Source organism: Protopterus annectens, chromosome 13.part0 (assembly GCF_019279795.1).
Source record: "Protopterus annectens isolate FY-2018-M chromosome 13.part0, PAN1.0, whole genome shotgun sequence".
Taxonomy (NCBI): domain Eukaryota; kingdom Metazoa; phylum Chordata; order Ceratodontiformes; family Protopteridae; genus Protopterus; species Protopterus annectens.
The window spans coordinates 126,617,959-126,636,507 of NC_056747.1; the positions used below are offsets into that span (position 1 = coordinate 126,617,959).

General features: G+C 42.3%; 1 protein-coding gene across 1 annotated transcript in view; it reads right to left on the reverse strand.

Moving 5' to 3' along the window:
- Positions 1 to 18,549, reverse strand: part of RAB8A (RAB8A, member RAS oncogene family) — a 902,849-nt gene that overhangs the window by 354,351 nt on the left and 529,949 nt on the right. The window contains exon 3 of the mRNA XM_044090710.1: positions 11,182 to 11,242. Coding sequence (XP_043946645.1) covers positions 11,182 to 11,242 — 61 coding nt within the window. The remainder of the gene's footprint in view (positions 1 to 11,181; positions 11,243 to 18,549) is intronic.

Genomic DNA, 18,549 nt, shown 5'->3' on the forward strand with positions numbered 1-18,549 from the left:
ATGGGTCTCGGTAGAGGCCTGCGAATCAAAAGTAGCGGGTATAAAAGCACGAACTGGCGACTGGCTTAGGAGAAGCTTCGTCGTCGGTTTTGGACTGCGACGGTCTGTCTTTTTCTTTGCGTTTTTTAGGTATTCCGGTAGCCGGATTGCTAACCGACGACATTTCTGGATAGTTAAATCTTGAGCCAAAATATTTAGAAGCAAAAATATACTGACGTTTAATATTGTGTTGATTAAATTTAGCACAAAACCAACAGCAAGGCACATTGTGATCAGGGCCTAGGCAAGGAATACAGTACAAATGAAAATCCTTATGAGGTATTTGCTTCCCACAAGTAATATAATTATTAACCTTTACTGACATCAGTAAGGAGCAAAAGTTTCCCCAATGGGGTACTTGGCTTTTAGTAGAAGACTTCGGTTCTGAAACTCGAAAATGAAAATTTCTGGAGTCTGCAGACCAGCACTTGCGAACTGCTTCTGCTTCGGGCACCGCACGGCAAGAAAGACTGATGTAATGGCGTCAGCTGCATGTTTTACACCCCTGACGACCTGACGTCATGAAAGAAGGGACAGCAACCGACGCAGGACCCAAGACTTTGTTAATCAGGCTGACTGAGGGCTACGGCAAGCAGATAACCCAAATGTAATGACTGCAACAGTGAAACACTAAGAACATCTAGACACTACTCCATAATCTCCAAACTGACCAGGCTGTATCATACTTCAATGACACATTTCTAGTTATTCTAAATAGCTTAGTGCCAACTCGTACATGTGATGTTAAAAATAAGAGATTACCCTGGATATCAAAAGAAAAGTACAGTTTTGTACCTACCATAAATGTAGATGTCCGAACAGGATAGCATCTGCAGTCCTAACAAATGGGTTGTCCTGTCGTCCAGGGCAGCCTTTCGGCGGGCCGGATTCCAAAGGTCTGGCTGGGGCTGGCGTCTTTCACCTTCACCCACGCTGGTCTCTCTGGTGGTGTGCTTATAAAGGCATCAGCCGACGCATTTTTCCAGTGTTTCTTGCCCAGAGTTGCAGTTGCCCTCTTGAAAATTTAAATTTTGGATAAATGCCAAAAAAAAAAAAAAAATAAAAAAAAAATACAAAATATGTATATACATATATATACACACATACACCATAAGCTAGATAATATTAGGCCGCCCAGAGGGTGGGGAGAGTGCATAGAGGAGTGGGAGTACCACAGAGGGGAAGGAGGGTCTGCAGATGCTATCCTGTTAGGACATCTACATTTATGGTAGGGTACAAAGTGTAAACAAATGGTATGCAGGAAAAATTAAGTCTCCACAAAACACAGGGAAGGAGGAAGAAGAAGAAGGGAGAGGGAAATAGGTTATGACAGCAGCAGAGCAGTTGTGCCGTCGGCAGGGATCTAGAGGATAGAGGTAAGTTGCTAGAGTAATAAAATGTAATGTCGAGAGGTCAAGTAAATGTAGTCCTCTGTAGTGTCCTTAGCTCCCTCTGTGAAGAAGTGCGTGGTAGGGAGCCTTTAAGACGTAGAGTGAGGTGTTATGTTCTGTTGGCTTTCCTCCATAGGAGGAATATTTGTTTATGCAATTTCCTATCTTTCTGGATTGATTTTTTCCTTTGCTTTTCTTCCCTTCCTTTCTTGCTTTTCTTCCCTTCCTTCCTTTTTCATTGTGTCTGTTGTCGTTAGGTATGCAGTCTCAACTGTTATCTGTGGTAAAGAATGCAGCATGTCTCCCCTGTTTTTAGACTGTGGATTGGGCTTCCTGCTCCTGGGCAGTGGATAGGGTTAGGTAGGTGGATTGCTGGATTTTGTAGACAGGCTAAATACCAAGGAAGGCATCTTGAATAGGATTACTTGTAGGGAAAGTTGTAAGGCCTGTAGTAGGTCTAGGGAACCAGGTCTTAGGGAAAGCAGTTCTTAAATCTAGTGTTTGCAAATAGGTTTCCAGTGCCTGGTGTTAATGAGCCATTTTGAGGAGTTCAAAATGGTATCTTGGAGGTTCAAAGTTTCAGATTCTAGGAGGTTTTACATTCTTGACCTTGTTGGAAATGCCCCTCAGCAATGGTGAAGACAGGGGGTCTGGGAAGAGCTGCCAGGTAGAGGATGTGTGAGAAGAGATGGGGTGAGAATGTATTCTGCTTGTATGGCTGATGCATGTATCTAAGGATGATGGATAGGGATTCATGTTTGGAGGAGTTTTTTCCTTTTTTGCAATTCCAAAAGCTTCTAAACCTCAATCATTTTCATGCTTTCCATTTCTTTTTCCTTCTTTCCTTTTTCATTTAGTTCTTCTTTGTTCCTTCTTCTTGTTCAAGAAGGTGTTGTGATAATGTTATGTCATGTCTTTTGCAGTGTTCTGCAGTTTACATGTTGTTGTGTTGTGTGATGTTGTTTGCAGACATTTTTAGGCATCATGGTAGCCCACGCTCTCCCGTTAGTTAACATCCTCAGCATCAGTAGGAGTGTCCACTTTTGGCCCCCTTGGAGCCAGTCCCGTCCTCCTCTGAGGTCTTGAGCAAGCTGTTTACAGTAGTGTCCCTCTGAATTTTATTGGGAGCCTTCTGTGCATCAAAGGGCCTTCCTTGCATGCTTTCCTTTCAGTTCCATGCAAATATGGTGGTATGTAGAGGTGCAGAATTTCTTGAGAGTCCAGCTGAAGGATGCAAGTAGGTCTAGTCCTTGCATGCATGGTTGTATTTTGTGTGTAGCATTGAATATATGTCTTTTGTAATATCCCCGCTGAGGTCTTTGTGGCATTCTGTTATTTGTGTCTTAGCTGTCTTTACATGTCTGCTAGTGTATTTTCTGTCTGCATATGTGTCTCAATGTGTTTCTGTATGTACAAATGTTTGCCTGTATGTGGGGTTTGCCTGTCCAGAGTTTTTGTTGTAGGTCACCATGACTTCTGCAAAGGTCTGTTGTACCATGGGGTTTACTGAAAGTGTGTCCTGTCTTTTACTGTGGTTCTGGACCTTGGTGTGGCAATTTCAGTATTTATGCATGCATTAAACCTGGTGAAAGCCTTTTTTGCTAGTTGTCCAGTTTGTTTGCCCCGTCTGTTTTGCCATTGAGCTAGCCAGGGGCGTATGAGTTGTGGAAGAGTTGTGTGGGTTGTGGGTGCCTGTGTTTGACTGGCATGTTTGGGGTGGGCCAGGCTGGATGGGTTGGCATGTTGACTGGGATTAGGAAGGATAAGCTGAGCCTGTGGAGAGCTAGCTTTCACTCTAGGTTTGTGTACATGGGTTGCATGATTAGTGGGATTGCCAAGACCATGTGTTCTATGCATGCCTGCCATACCTTCAAGGCCTGCAGCATTGTGCTTTGCCAAGAAGTCTAAGTGGGGGGGACCTGCCAAATGCGTTATTCTGAGCTTTGCTGCTACTGTGTTGCTGTTTTGTTACATTGTGTTACTTCTGCTTTGTTGTGCCCAAGAAATTTTGTTTGTTTTTTGTTCTTGTTTATTTTGTAGTATTGTTAGCTGTTTGTCTGTGTCCTGTAAATTGACTGTGATGTTGTTTTTTTGTATCAGGTGCAGTAGCTTGACTTTTTTAAGTCTTTGTATCCCATGTTTGGCTTGTAGTCAGTTGAGTCAATGTATTTTGCTCATTGTTGTTGCAGTTGTGCCTACTTGGGCGTATGTGCAGTCGCCCAAATTTATATGCCTGGAATCTGCAAGTGAATGATCTTGCAACCAGGCATTTTGTGAATATGCTGCAGCAGATAATGCCTACTTGAGATCTAGAGTTATCTGCCAACACCCTTGCCCAGTCTGTAGGAAGTTGAGGTATGCCTCCATGAGATCTTTTGTTACCAGCCAACACCTGGTCTAGAATTAGGAGCCAACAAATAGGTCTCCCCAGCACTTCTTTTTTTGGGACAAATTTGAATCTGGAGTAGAATCCTTTTTCCACAATATCCTCAGTTCTTGAGAAGCTCTCTCACCTAGGATGGAGAAATTTTTTCTTTTTTGCTTGTTCTTTTGGTGGTACTCTTTCCTGGGCTCTTCTCTTTGTTAATTGAGCTATCTGCTGAGAGCTCTCCACTTTGTGATTCTTCTGGTTTGAAAATTAGAGCTTAGTTTTTCTGAAGGTTGCTGGAATTTCCTTAACTGGCCGACTGCCAATTTATGGTTGCTGCGTTGATCCTGCCAAAATTTTGAAAAATCTTGTAACTGTGTGTCCTATTGCTGTGCTATGGGAACCTCTGTTGCATCGTGGGTTATGATTGGTGCTGTGTTTTGTGTGTGGGCAGTGGTTGACTGTGTGGCTCTGCCTCAAGGCTCCTGGATTGATTGGGCCTGGTCTTTGTGGAGGGCCTCTGGATTGGATTCTGTGAAGCCTCTGTTTCCTGCTAAACCTTGGGGATTGATTTCTTGGATTTGCTGAGATTGTGAGTAAGCATTTTTTGCCTCTCTCAGTCTGACCTGACTGCTTTGCTTTTAGTAAGAAATTGATTTTGGTCTGTCTCCCATTTTTTCTTTTTTATATTTGTACCATCTGAGCCTGTTGTTTTAACATGCATTGCTCTTTATAACTTCTTCAGTCATGGCTGAGCTCTAAGGAGCCCCTATTCAACATTGCATCCAATCTTTAAGGAATGCCTACTTTTGCAACAATCACAAATTCTTATACATCTCTGTAATAAAATGCATCTTAAGATACAGCCTCATTGCATTAAGAGTTAACTTTAGGGAACTTTTAAGTGTCTTATGAAAGCATAAACTGATTTCTATCTATCAGATGAAGAGAGAGAGGTCAAAAGAAAGCAGTTTCTCCTGCACCTGACAAACAGGATTCAGAAGGGAGAGGGTTGGTTCAAAGTCGGAGGAGAGAGAGTAGCAGAGGTAGGAGACTTTCCCAAGATCTCTAAGGAGCTGAGGTAGGTTAGTGGCCGGGGGCCTGTAGTGATTGTAGCAGGATGCTGGTAGGGCAGGGCTGGGAGGAGATAGTCTCAGGATCTGCAAGTGGGGCCTTGTATAGGTGGGTCTATAGGTACTGAGGACCTGCATGGGCTGGCATGTGCTAAGTGTAGAAAGGTCCCAAGCCTTTTGGTGCAATCAGCAAATCATCAAATGCATAATCGGAATTGGCCATGGCAAATCATGGCATCTCAAAGGAAAATCTCTGGTGAGAGAAAGGTCCTAAGGATTCTTTCAGCATCGGAATAGAAATTAATCTATAAAGGGAAGCTCTATCTCTCAAAAAGTTCCTTTCCAGGAGAGTCATAATTCTGGCAGAGGAGAGGTGGGGGGCTCTGGTTTTCTGGTCTCTTTTTCTCTGTGTGGAGAGGCTAACCTGGGGTGGATGAGATTAAGAAGACCATGAGAGGAGAGATGAGATCCTCTGCCAGAGAGATTTCAGGAGGCTGAGAGGCCCTGTCTGGGTGCTGCTGGGGATTGGTTTAAAGAATTCTGGAGGAGGAGCCCTGAAAGGCCTTAATAGGAACTGGGCCCTGGAAGTTAGCACTTTAACAGCTACTGAGAGATTTTTTAAGGGATGGTGTCTAATTTAGACGAATTAACTGCATATAGCAGGGAAAAGGCAGAATTCTATCTGTTTAGGGGGAAAAACAAGCAAACCAGGTCAGGCTGATAAGACTTAACAAGGGTGATTGCGCTCGGTAGAGACACCAAAACCGAGACTCCAGATAACTCTCAGGGACCCGGCCGAGTAGACCGACCAGTGGCTTCGCGCTTTCGCCTTTCGAAGTTGCCACTTGACTTGACCTGTCGGACACTGGGCAAAGCTTTACCGTGTGCAGGCCTGTACTGCGAAAACTGCAGAGACCGGCTGTTTCGCGATTTAACAATTTGAGAAGTCGGAGGATCCGAACTAAGTCGACGTTACGCTGTATAGCGAAAAACAATTAGAGTAACTGAGTAAGGTTTGCTTGCGAAAGGTTGAAGGTGTTTCTACAAGAACAGACTGCTACGCCAAATTCTGTTTCGGGAGAAAGGTGTGAGAAGCAGAGTGGCTAGCTTAAAGTATAGCTTTTCCCCAGTGAGCAAGCTGTATTAAAGTGCGAGATTTATCGGCTTCGGTAAGGTAGTAAAGACCCGACTGTAGAATTGTAGTCTTCTTTGGTCTTCGGTCGTTTGTCGGCTAGAAAGATTATACCCGGAGACGGGCTTATAGCTACGCCCTGTGAAGACGACCCGCAAGAAAGACTGAGGACCGGTGCCGGCCCGGCGCTTTGACCCGAAGACCAGCCTGCCGCCTGACAGAACAGTGACACATCCATTAAACTTCAGAAACTAAGGGACAAAACCTGGTATCAATACCAAACCACAAAAGACAATAAAACTCTGCTAGCATACCAGCAGCTCCGCAATCAAACAAAAAAAACAACTCAAACTAGACAAAAAAAAACATGTTATACAATTATGCAAAACAAATATGAAAACAATCCCAAAAAGTTCTGGCAAGCAATCAACTCACTCCTCCACCCAGGTAAAGCTAGAACCAACAACCAATAACTAAAGCGTGAGTATTGCCTCACAAATCAACACCTACTTTATAAACACCACCCTTTACTTGGTTACAGGGAACAATTCCAACCCTCTCTCTTCCACCTAATGTGGAAACTAACAACAACTTTTTGACCTCAAACCTGTCCCAACTAACACCATAAGAACAATGCTGAAAAAATTAAACCTTTTTTAGCAGCTGAACCCCCTAATGAGTATCTCAGACTGTCAGCTGATGCCATAGCTCTGCCTATCTCCATTCTGGTAAACAGGTCTACAGCAGAATATGTCCCAAAATTATGGAAAATGTCCTGCATCACCCCTCTGCATAAAGGAACATCAACAGAATTAAACAATTACAGACCCATAGCCATCCTTTCCCCTGTGTCAATATTCTGAAAAAATGTATCCACACTCAGTTACTACAATATACCTGTTCTCTCACAACCTTATCTCTCCCTCCCAACATGGTTTCAGACCAAAACATAGCACCATCAGAACTTTAATTAATTTCTCTAATACCATCAACCAACTGAGAAATTCAAACCAGCAAGTAGCATCATTCTTCTTAGGCACGTTAAAAGCATTCGACACGGTCTCCCATCAAAAACTCCTTACTCTCGCCTCACTAAACCTATCAAAGACTTCCCTCTCTCCTGGAAAGACAACAAGCAGTATGATGCAAATCCAAACTCTCACCACTTCTGCCTATCTCGGTTGGACTCCCCCAAAGGTCCAAACTAGGATCCCGCCTTTTCATCATCTTCTCCAATGATCTAGCCTCATCCACAACACACACTAAAGTAGTTCAGTATGCGGACAATTCAACTTTAATCTGCTCAGCAGATACCTTAAGAGACCTCCAGGTAGTAGCCCAACAAGCTTTTAATGATATAGAAACATATCTAAGTAAATCACAACTAATCCTCAAATCCAAAAAGACACAGTTAATGTTATTTACCAGTAGCAAACAATCACCGACCACCCCTCCTTTCACTATCGTCTCAGTAAACACAGTCATCCAATCAGGTGAGCATACAAAACTCCTTGGCGTGATGATCAACAACAAACTCAGATTTGTCCAACACATAGCCAACACAATTAAGAAAGTTCACATCAAACTTGGCTCATTGTACAGAAGCAAGCTGTTCTTCACTGACAATACCAGACTAGTCATATCCAGAGCCTTCCTCCTCTCTACACTTCTACATGCTTTCGCCTTTACCAACTTGAAAAAAAATCAGACTTAACGAAAATGGAAACTTGCTACAACAAAATAGCCCATTTGGCAGCCAACCTTCCCCACCAAACCCACTATTGTACTGCTCTACATAAATTAAACTGGCTCGAGCTACCTAACCTTCTTAGTCTCTACCACCTTAAATTCACACACAATATCATCTTCTGTCCTGACAGTTTCCCAATGCTCGAGGAACTTGTTCCCTACTCATGCTCACGAAGTCCAAGATCTGCAGACAGAAACTTTCTCACAGTAAACAAAGCTAACACTCACAGTGAAGCCCTGTTCTCAAATCAAATAGCAAAATAATGGAACTCTCTAGCCCACACACTCCAAAACACAGGTGAATCTACGAATTTCAAACATCTACTATTTGAACATCTATCCAAAAACTCTCATTGCTCCTGCATCAAACCTGACTGACAAGATATCTATAACTTTCTCAACACACTGTCCACTCCTTACCTCATTTTCTCCCTCTCTTCAATGTTTACTACTACTCAAAAATAAATATATACCAAGGAAATGTCACGTGGTCAGCACTACTGTTTAACAGATACACACTCACAGTGATCTTCACTGAAATGCTTGTGTCTTTCTTTCTGAGCCTGTATCTATTAGAAACTGTATTAAATACTACTTTGCACAGACTAACTAGTAGATATGCATTCTGCATTGCACTGTATTGTATACTATTGTACTATCCAATTACTGTATATTGCTTGTATTTCTGTGCAGCTTTTCTCCCTGGGCCTCCGCTGAAAATGGGCTTTCGGCCCAGTCAGCTTTCCCGGTAAACAAATGTAAATAAATTTATACTGATCTACAGATAAAACCGCATCTTCATTATACTGAAAAAGTTTTACTTGGAAATTCTTACACAGTGCTTTTGTCACTCCTAACAAAAGTACAATTATGTATAAATCAAACAGAATTAAATGCTGGAGATGAGATTCTGAAACAGCTGATTGGACGCATATGGTATATGAATGTGAGGTCATCTAAGGAATTAACAACTTCATTCAAGCTCTATGGTCACATAGATGTAATATTTCTAAATCATTAGTTTTATTTAATTCTCCAATCCCTGAGAATTCCAAAAACCGAAGCACTTCTTTGGTCTATTCTTGCAATAGCCAGAAAAGCAATTCCTAAAAATTGGGAAAGTACAGTCACCCCCTCTGGTGCTCAATTTATTAGTATGGCAAAAATTGTTTGCAGTAGTGAATTGCATACTATAAAGATGAGAACTTCTAATATTGCACAGTCATATAAATCTTGGCTTAAACTTACAGACTTGCTTGAAAAATATTAACTGTCATTGATGCATATATCTTTGATGTATTGATCAGCTATGGAACCATGTAAACAGTTATTGGTTTGTTTTATAACTGATTTTTATTTATCTATTGTTTTAAAATCAAAGTTCTAGTGCTGTGTAACACTCAATGGGACTCCAGATGGCGTGCCAATTAATGGCAAAAACTATTGCATTACTACGTAGTGATTATGAAGACTAGCAGATGTACAATTTTACGTGCTACGACGTCTTTTCCCCTTCCTTTTGCAATACTGGGCTACTCATTTCCTCTTTCCCTCACCATTTGCTCCTCTAGCTCCACCTTACATCTACAGCCTCTCTGCTAAGCACTCAACAACTCTGCTGTTCATCACTACTCTTGTAACAGATCTCAGTATCCCCAACCTTTACTGCTGATGTCCTCTACATGTGCAAAATATGTCCTGATTTTTCAAAATGCAACACATTTATATTCTAATTCATCTGTATTAACTATAGCACATTTCAAACTGAATCCCAGAACACAAACATCTGTTATGTGCTTACATTCAACCAAAATATCCAGATGGGAGATGAAGTCCTGGGAGAATGATTACAACAGCATACACAAAACACAAGTGAAAGAAACGTTCACGTTTGACAAATGTTCCTTAGATCAGATATTTACTGCTGACAACTGAACATTACAGCAGGCAATTCCTTAAGATATGTATAGGTAAACTACACTGCACATCTATGAAATTAGAGTTATTTGTTACCTCTTGCACTGTCAATATATGTAACACAATGTACCTTCATTTTATGTGGCATGTTTTCTTCCTAGATGCCTCCTGAAAACAAAACAACCAAATATGAATAATGTGTTGGTTTCTGAACCTTATCAATTAGTTGTATACATATCCGTTGGCTGCAGGAACAGTATCAGTGATTGAGAAGCTGCAATCTGCTAAAATCTAAAATACAAGTGCTTCTCGAATCCCCCAGCATCCTCCAAGTGGGGAACTTACCTCCCCCTACTTTTATATACAACTCCAATACTATGAATACTGAGACAGAAGCCATACTGCCATCCAAAAGACAAAACTTCCAGTTCATGACCACAGAAAAGGCCCTACACTGTTATGGACTTAAGGGGATCTGCAATAGTGTGCCTTGTGTGAGCACAACATATACATACTACATGGTACTGAATGGCTCCTAACTGCTGGGATTATAATGCTTACACTGGGCTTACTCAGTCTTCCTCCCTGTCATCTAGTTGTAAAACTACAGTGATCATATCCAACATTAGTTTTGCTCCATTATTAAACTCTACGTGCAATTACATTTCATATATAGTTTGGTTAATAAACTGTACCGGCATTCACTGCTTAGAATACAGCTTCGTTTTGTAGAAAGCACCATTAAGTTGCCTCTCAAACTCTCTCTATTGTTGTTCACATTATGTTACTATGATGTTTCTTACTGGGTTTCCTTGTATAAAAAGGATTCAATGACATTTAAGCTAAGTGGCCATGGTGGTGTAGCAGTTAGCGTTGTCGCCTCACAGCAAGAGGTTCTCCTGTTCGATTCTCGGCTGGAGCACCTTCTGTGGAGTCTGCATGTCCTCCCTGTGGTTGAATGACATCTAAAGACATGCAGGTAGGTGCATGCGTGAATGGGTGTGCCTTCTTTGAAGGTTGGGCGTCGGGCTGGCAACTCGGCACCGTAAAAATCCCCTGCCAATCAGTAGCGGAGTGGAGTTCCGCTGTGGTGACCCTAACTGGGAAAAGCTGAAAGAAGGACAAAATGCAACAAAAATGTAATGTGTGCTTTGGACCACTAATACAAACCATTTCCAAACACAAGAATGTGCCTTAATAATGCAATACAATTTCCTGAACCAAACAGTCTAAAAATGCAGAAAAAAGTAAAATTAGGAAGCATGTTTTTATGAAGCATAGTAAAGTGCAGATGTCAAGCAGAACATAAAAACAGTAGAGTAGTTAACATTTTTAATTAGTATCAAAAGGCAATGTAGTACCAGAGCTGCAAAGCCTTGCAGTGATCAATACAACTGTGCCTCATAGGATTATAAAAAAAACAAACGTGAAACCAGTCTGCAGATTTCCAGCCAGACAGAGCAAGTGTCACTGCATTACATAATCAGTCTCACATGGTTCTACAAAACCTACCATTGCCCCTCTGTAGTATGCCGTTGTGATTGTTCGAAATCTCTCCTGCCCTGCCGTGTCCCTTAAAATTAAGAAAAAAATTACTGCATTATTATGATGACACAATTATTGGGATTTAGTATTAAACAATCAAGAAATGCAAGTGATTCGTGGCTACAAAGCAAACCTACAAAGTAGCACAAGGTACTCACCATAACAGATTTGTTTTGAGGAAAGTTACTGTATAAAGTAAATTTCAATATTTAGGTGCATTTCCCTATACAGTCTGTGTTGGTCTAGCCATTTTTCCATAGCTGTCCTTCTCCACAATTTATCTCATACCTACATAAGTATGGAGATACAGTGGAGTGTTTTCCAGAAAAAGACTGCCATAAATCTACATCAGTTTAACCTTGAAGCGATGTTTTGCCTTAATGTGCTTGTGGTAAACAAATGTACAGATACCTATATCCTGATAGTAAATGTGAACCATATAGCTACTATGTAATATTTTATTTCCTTTTGTTAACTGGTTAAATGAACTGGTCCAAATACCATTTTCACTTATGACAGGGCCTAGCAATTGACCAATGACTGACATAATGGAATATCATCTATACTAGCAATGTCTAACCAGGTTGTCTAGAGCAGAACAAAGATGAAGACAAGGCAAATTTATAGATACACTAACCTCACCTGTAAGATTTATTGTTACAGTGAGGGCAAAATTCTGCAATCTTTCTTCAGGGGCAGCAACTACGGCAGTAAAATTATAAAATCTCAACAGAAGCCTAACAAGTAAGGATGGTAATCCCTGACGAGTAACCAGTTCCAAGATTTCATGCAACTCTGCTATATTAAAAGCTGTCTACACCTTGTACATACTTGCCAAACAATCTCCCCCCAATGTGTCTTGAGTTTGTTCATTCCCTGTACTGGGTATCTTTAGTACATGGTGAAAAGTCAACAGTATCAGCTGTCATCCAAGTAGCTAGAGGTATTTTATCCCCTCACCAGCATCTTGGCAATAAGGGCATTTCTACTAGAGTCCTAATCCCACCAACGGTGGCTGCCATGAACATTACCACTACTACTCTCTCCCCGTGCTTATGCAGGTTTCCACCCATTAGCTGTGAGGGCTGTATCCCTGCTTTTTATCACAGGTTCACCAAATCTACATCCCCAGTCTTGGCCATTATGGTGTCATACAAACCATCACTTACATGGTGGTGATCATCAGTTCAAAACCACCAATAGTCCCCTAATTATGATGGAGCTATCACTGGCTGCTTTCTCCTCAACCTGGCAATTCCAGCATCTGAAGGTCAGATAATAAACATGTACAGTCGTGTACACTTACCATAAATGTAGATGTTAGAGTGTACTCACTGTTGCAGTCATCACACTTGGGTCATCTGCCTGCAGGTAGCCCTCAGTCGGCCCGAATACCAGAATCTTGGGATTCCTGCGGATGCTGTCGCTTCTTCCATGACGTCAGGTCATCAGGGGTATAAAAATATGCAGCCGACACCATTACATCAGTTTTTCTTGCCCCAGATGTCAGGAGCCCCCAAAATAGGAAGCAATTACATAGTGTGGAACACCTCCAGTAAAAAGTAAATACCATTGCCATAAGATATAGCCAAAAAAGAGAGGATAGGTAGAAAGAATGGAAAAGTCAGGGGGCTGGAGGGAGGGCAACCAGGACTGCAACAGTGAATACACTCAAACATCTACACTTATGGTAAGTGTACACAACTATACTATGTTCTTAGTGTTTCACTGTTGCTGTCATCCACTTCCCAAAGCTGAGGAAAGGAAGGGTGGAGGTGGAGGAGAGTGTCAAGGCTGGCTTGCAGGCTTTACAAAGACTGATGTGGCAAATCAAGCAGCTCTTAGAAAAAAAAGGGAAGTGTGGTAGTGAGGGGCTTGGGTGAGGGGTGTGACAGAACTCCATGTGCAAGTTCTAGGATGTCCCTGGGTAGGGACTAGGGACTCCCTGAGAAAGGCTGTAGTAGCTCTAGCGGGCTCTTTGATCCCCAATAGGTTTTCCATGGTGTTTGTAGCAGAAATGGATGCAGTGTGCTACCCACTTGGAAATGGTTTGTTTTGAAATGGCCTTGACCTCTGCCCCTGTAGCAAAGCTGACTAGCAGCTGGTCAGTTTTTCTGAAAGGCTTAGTCCTGTCATGGTAGAACCTGAGCTGTCTGTGCATGTCCAAGGAGTGCAGGATCCTTTCCCCTTTATTCTGAGGATTAGGGAAGAAGACTAGTAAATGGATGGATTGGTTTAAAGCCACACTGGACACCACCTTGGGCATAAATGATGGTTTAGTCCTGAGGGAAACCCTGTCCGCATGGAAGATAATGAAGGGTTCCACAGCCATAACAGCCTCTAACTCAGACACTCTTCTTGTTGAAGTGATGGCTAGAAGTAAAGCTGTTTTCCAAGAAAAGAAGTTCAACTCTGCTGTAGCAGCAGACTCAAAAGGGGGAAGCGTGAGCTTCTCTAGTACAAATTTAAGGTCACAGCCAGGAGTGGGAGCTCTCCTGGGGGGCCTTAAATTGTTAGCTCCTCCCAGGAACTGTTTGATCAGAGGGTGAAAGAAGAGGGGTGTCGTCTCAGTATTGCAATGAGCTGAGATGGCAGAGGCATGAATTTTAATTGATGAAAAGGACAGGCCTTTGTGAAGTAGCTCTGCTAGGTAATCTAGGATTTGAGGTAAGGTGGGCACGGCTGTGTCCTTTTCTTGAGACTGGCTTCAAGAACAGTATCTTTTCCATTTTTCTGAATAGGATTTCCTAGTACAAAGCCTCCTGGCCTCAAGGATGACATCCAGCACCTGTTTGCTGAGGGTTGCTGGTGGTGCATTCAGGGAATAAGCCAGGCTGCAAGGTTCAGGGTTTGCAGCTGAGGGTGCAAAATCTGTCCCTCCTGCTGGGCAGTACAGTTGTGTACACCTGCCATAAATGTAGATGTTCAAGTGTATTCACTGTTGCAGTCATTACATATGGGAGTAATCTGCTGTCAGGTTGCCCTCAGTCAGCCTGAATAACAAAGTCTTGGGTCAAGCGTCGGTTGCCGTCTCCTCTTCCATGACATCAGGTCGTCAGGGGTATAAAACATGCAGCCAACACCATTTTATTCAGTTTTTCTTGCCCCAGATGTCAGGTGCCCTCCAAAAGGGGAGCTAAAAAAATAAAAAAAATATATATATATATATATATATATATATATATATATATATATATATATATATATATATAAACGGTAAATATAAATAAATGCACTTTTAGAAACAAACTTTACCTTCATCTAAAAGCAAATACACCACAAAGGCTTTTGTGTATAGTGAAGGAAAGAAAAGGTATAGAAAGGGGGATGGCGGGTGGGTAACCCGGACTGCAAATGTGAATACACTCGAACATCTACATTTATGGTAAATGTACACAACTGTACTATGTTCTTCGTGTTTCAAAGTTGCAGTCATTTACATTTGGGTAGAATCCCAAAGCTATGGATGGGAGGGTGGAACAAAATAGCATTAGGAGCGGCTATAATGCTCTGTAGAACTGCAGTGGCAAAGCCTGCCCTGGATTTGGAGAAGAGAGGCAAATAATAATGCTTTGTGAAGGTATGAACAGAGTTCCAAGTAGCAGCTTCTAGAATGTCTTTGGTTGGAACCCCTCTGAGAAAATCTGCTGAGGTAGAGGCAGCCCTGGTGGAATGTGATCTGATCCCCTTGGGCACAGGTTTACCATGGTGCAAGCAGCAGAAATGAATGCAGTGGCTTATCCACTTAGAAATAGTCTGCATTGATATAGCCTTCCCCATCTGACCCTGCAGCAAATGCTACCAGTAGTTGCTCAGACTTTCTTAGAGATTTGGTCCTGTTTAAGTAGAATCTTAGTTGTCTGTGTACATCCAATGAATGTAGAATCCACTCCCCCTTGTTCTGCAGATATGGGTAAAATGTTGGCAGGTGAATGGTCTGGTTAAGAGCCACACTGGATGCCACCTTAGGCATAAAAGAAGGATTGGTCCTGAGGGGCACTCTGTCCGGGTAAAATATAATAAAAGGCTCCACTGCCATGAGAGCCTGTAGTTCTGAAACCCTTCTTGCTGAAGTGACTGCAAAGAGAAAAGCTGTTTTCCAAGATAGAAATTTTATATCCGCAGTAGCTGCTGGTTCAAAAGGAGGCAGGGTGAGTTTTTCCAGCACAAAATTGAGGTCCCATGCAGGAGTCTGTGATCTTCTGGGAGGCCTTAACTTTTTGGCCCCTCTAAGATACTGTTTAAGCAGAGGATGAGAAAAGATGGGAGGCTCTGTGTTGTAATGAGCCGAGATGGCAGAGGCATGGATTTCTTATTGAAGACAAAGATAGGCCCTTGTCAAGCATCTCAATCAAATATTGTAAAATCTGAGGAATATTGGGCTTTGTTGTGTATGTTCCTTGTGCTTGGTTCCAAGCACAGAATCTCTTCCATTTATCAGCATAAGATTTTCAAGTACTAGGCCTTCTGGCTTCCAAAATGACATCCATCACAGATTTACTGAGAGATGTTACTTGCATAATTAGATGATCAGCCATGTTGCAAGATTCAGAGTTTGGAGCTGAGTGTGCAGAATTTGATAGTTCTGCTGAGACAGTAGATGAGGTATTTGAGGGGAAAAGCCGAAAGACACAAACAAACCATGGAGGAAGCTGAGACATATTCCTTAGAAGTGGGTACCAGTGCTGGCGAGGCCAGTCCGGGGCAACTAGGATCATTTTTGTTTTTTCCTGTCTGACTTTTAGTAAGACCTTGGAGAGTAGAGGCAGAGGAGGAAAGGCATAGACTGATAGGTTTTTCCAGCTGAAGGATAGGGCATCCACTTTCCATACTTTTTTGTGATGAGTTCTTGTGCAGAATTTGTCCAGCTGATAATTTTGGGGAGAGGCAAACAGATCTATGTCTGGGCTCCCCCATTTCTGTGTTAACATGCTGAAGATTTGTGGATCCAGTTTCCATTTGTGCAGGTCCATAAGATTTCTGCTTAGGTCGTCTTCCAGAGTATTTTGGTTTCCTGGCAGGAACTGAGCTTGAAGATGTATTTGGTAAGTCAAGGCTGTGTTCCACAAGGCCATGGCTAGTCTGCAAAGGGGGTAGAAATGTGTACCCCCCTGCTTGTTTATGTACCACATAACTGTGATGTTGTCCGTCTTTATCAGTAGTTGTCCTGGATGAAGCAAGTCCTTGAAGGCAGTCAGAGCATTCTGAACAGCTAGCATCTCTTTCTGGCTGATATGCAAATACATTTGGTTTGGGCTCCATTTGCCCTGAATGCATCTCCCTGCTAGGTGGGCCCCCCAAGCATAGTCTGATGCATCTGTAGTTAGGGTTTGGGTGGCAGGGGTAGAGTGAATGACAGTCCCTTGTTTTGATGACATGCCTCTGCCCACCAAAGAAACTCCTGTTGTAGGCAGGGAATGAGAGGAATCAATGTTACCAGACTGTGACAATGTTGACTCCATAAACTTTTTAGGTACCATTGAAGTTCTCATATGCAGTCTCGCATATGGAATTAGTAGAATGCAGGATGCCAAGAACCCCAAAGCCTGCAGAATTTGTCTTGCAGATAACTGGGTTTTTGTTGCTATTTGTTTGAAGTATGTTGTCAGTTGCCTTTGTTTGTCTGGCATGAGGTAAGCCATCTGGGCAGTTGGATTCAAGCTTGCACCCAGGAATGTAATTATTTGAGACGGTACCAGTTGTGATTTCTTTTCGTTTATGGTGCACCCTAGCCATGCTAGAAGCCTTTTTGCAAACGCCAGATGTTGAAGAAGAGTGTCCTTGTCCTCTGCTTGAATGAGACAGTCGACCATATAAGGATAAATTTGAATGCTTCGTTGTCTGCAGAATGTAACTTTTGTAAAGACCCTGGGCGCAGTAGATAAGCCAAAGGTCAGTGCAGTGAATTGGTAATGCAAAAAACCTGCTTTGAAGTGGAGGTATCTTCTGCAGGATTCCCTTATTGGGATATGCAGGTATGCCTCTCAAGTCTAGAGATGCTAACCAAGCATTCTTGCCTAGCATAGGCAGTAGCTGTTGTAAAGTCAGCATTTTGAAATTTGGAATGTCCAGGAACGTGTTCAAAATCGATAAGTCTAGTATTGCACGCCATGAATTGTCTTTTCAGGGTACCAGGAAAAATCTTGAATAAAAACCTTGTCCTTTTTCCTTTTCTGGTACTGGTTGAATAGCCCCCATATCCATGAGGGACATGATTTGTTTCTGGGCCTCTGCCCACTGGTTTTCTGGCAGATCTGGACATCCGTTTGGAATTGCAAAGCATGGAAATGAAATCTGTACCCCTGGTATACTATGTTTAATACCCACTTGTCCTGGCTAATTAACTGCCAATTTTGAGCATGAAGTGCTAGTTTACCCCCAAGGGGGCTGCCAAAAGTGAAGTGCTTGGTAATTGTAGAGGAAAGTCACTGAGACTGCTTACTGTAGGGTTGTGCTTTGTTTCCTTCAGATTTGAAGGTGGAGGCACCCCATTGCTTTGACCTGTAAGAACCCTGTGATTGGTATCTGGAGCCTTTTGAGCGCCTGGATTTGCCCTGAGTGGCTCGGTTGGACACAGGAAAGGATCAATTTTTAGTAGGCCAGTGTCTACTGAACCTGGGTGGCTGCACTTGAAAGAAATCTTTTACAGTTTGCATAGATTTAGCTTTGTCTTCCATTTTCCTTAAAACATCTTTATTTTTATTTTATTTTTATTTATTTATTTATCATTTGTTGACCGGGAAAGTCAGACTAGGTTCCACAGAGCCTGTTTTCAGTGGAGGCCCGGGGAGAAATGCTCTTCTGCCTTATTACCAGAGTATCATGCTGCAAAGGGGCATCCAACAATTTAGCTTTAACATGATCAGGCAGATTTTGCTCCTTGAGCCAGGCATGCCTTCTAATCACAGATCCAGTAACGGCGGCCCTAAAAGAGGCCTCCAAGGAATCAAAACCACATTGCAAAGCATGCTTTCCAACTTGTTCTGCTGAATGCAATAATTCATGCAACTCTTTTCCACACAATAAGAAATCAACATCATTTTCTGTTTCAGTAAACCCATAACATGCTGTTGATATTTAAGCATATGAAACTGGCAGTTTAAAGCCCTGATTGCCAAGGTTGCAGACATATAAACCTTCTTACCCCATCTTTCCAGCGCCCTGGAATCTCTATCAGAAGGGGTAGGATTCTTGGGTGTAGAGGCCTTAACACCCTTGGGACCCTGAGAAATAGTTTCAGGATCAGCAGCAGATTTTTAAAAAGAAATTTGTGGGAGTCAGGAACCCTGTAAAATCCGTCTGGCTTACTAGGAGCTGGAGGCAGGGAATCTGGAG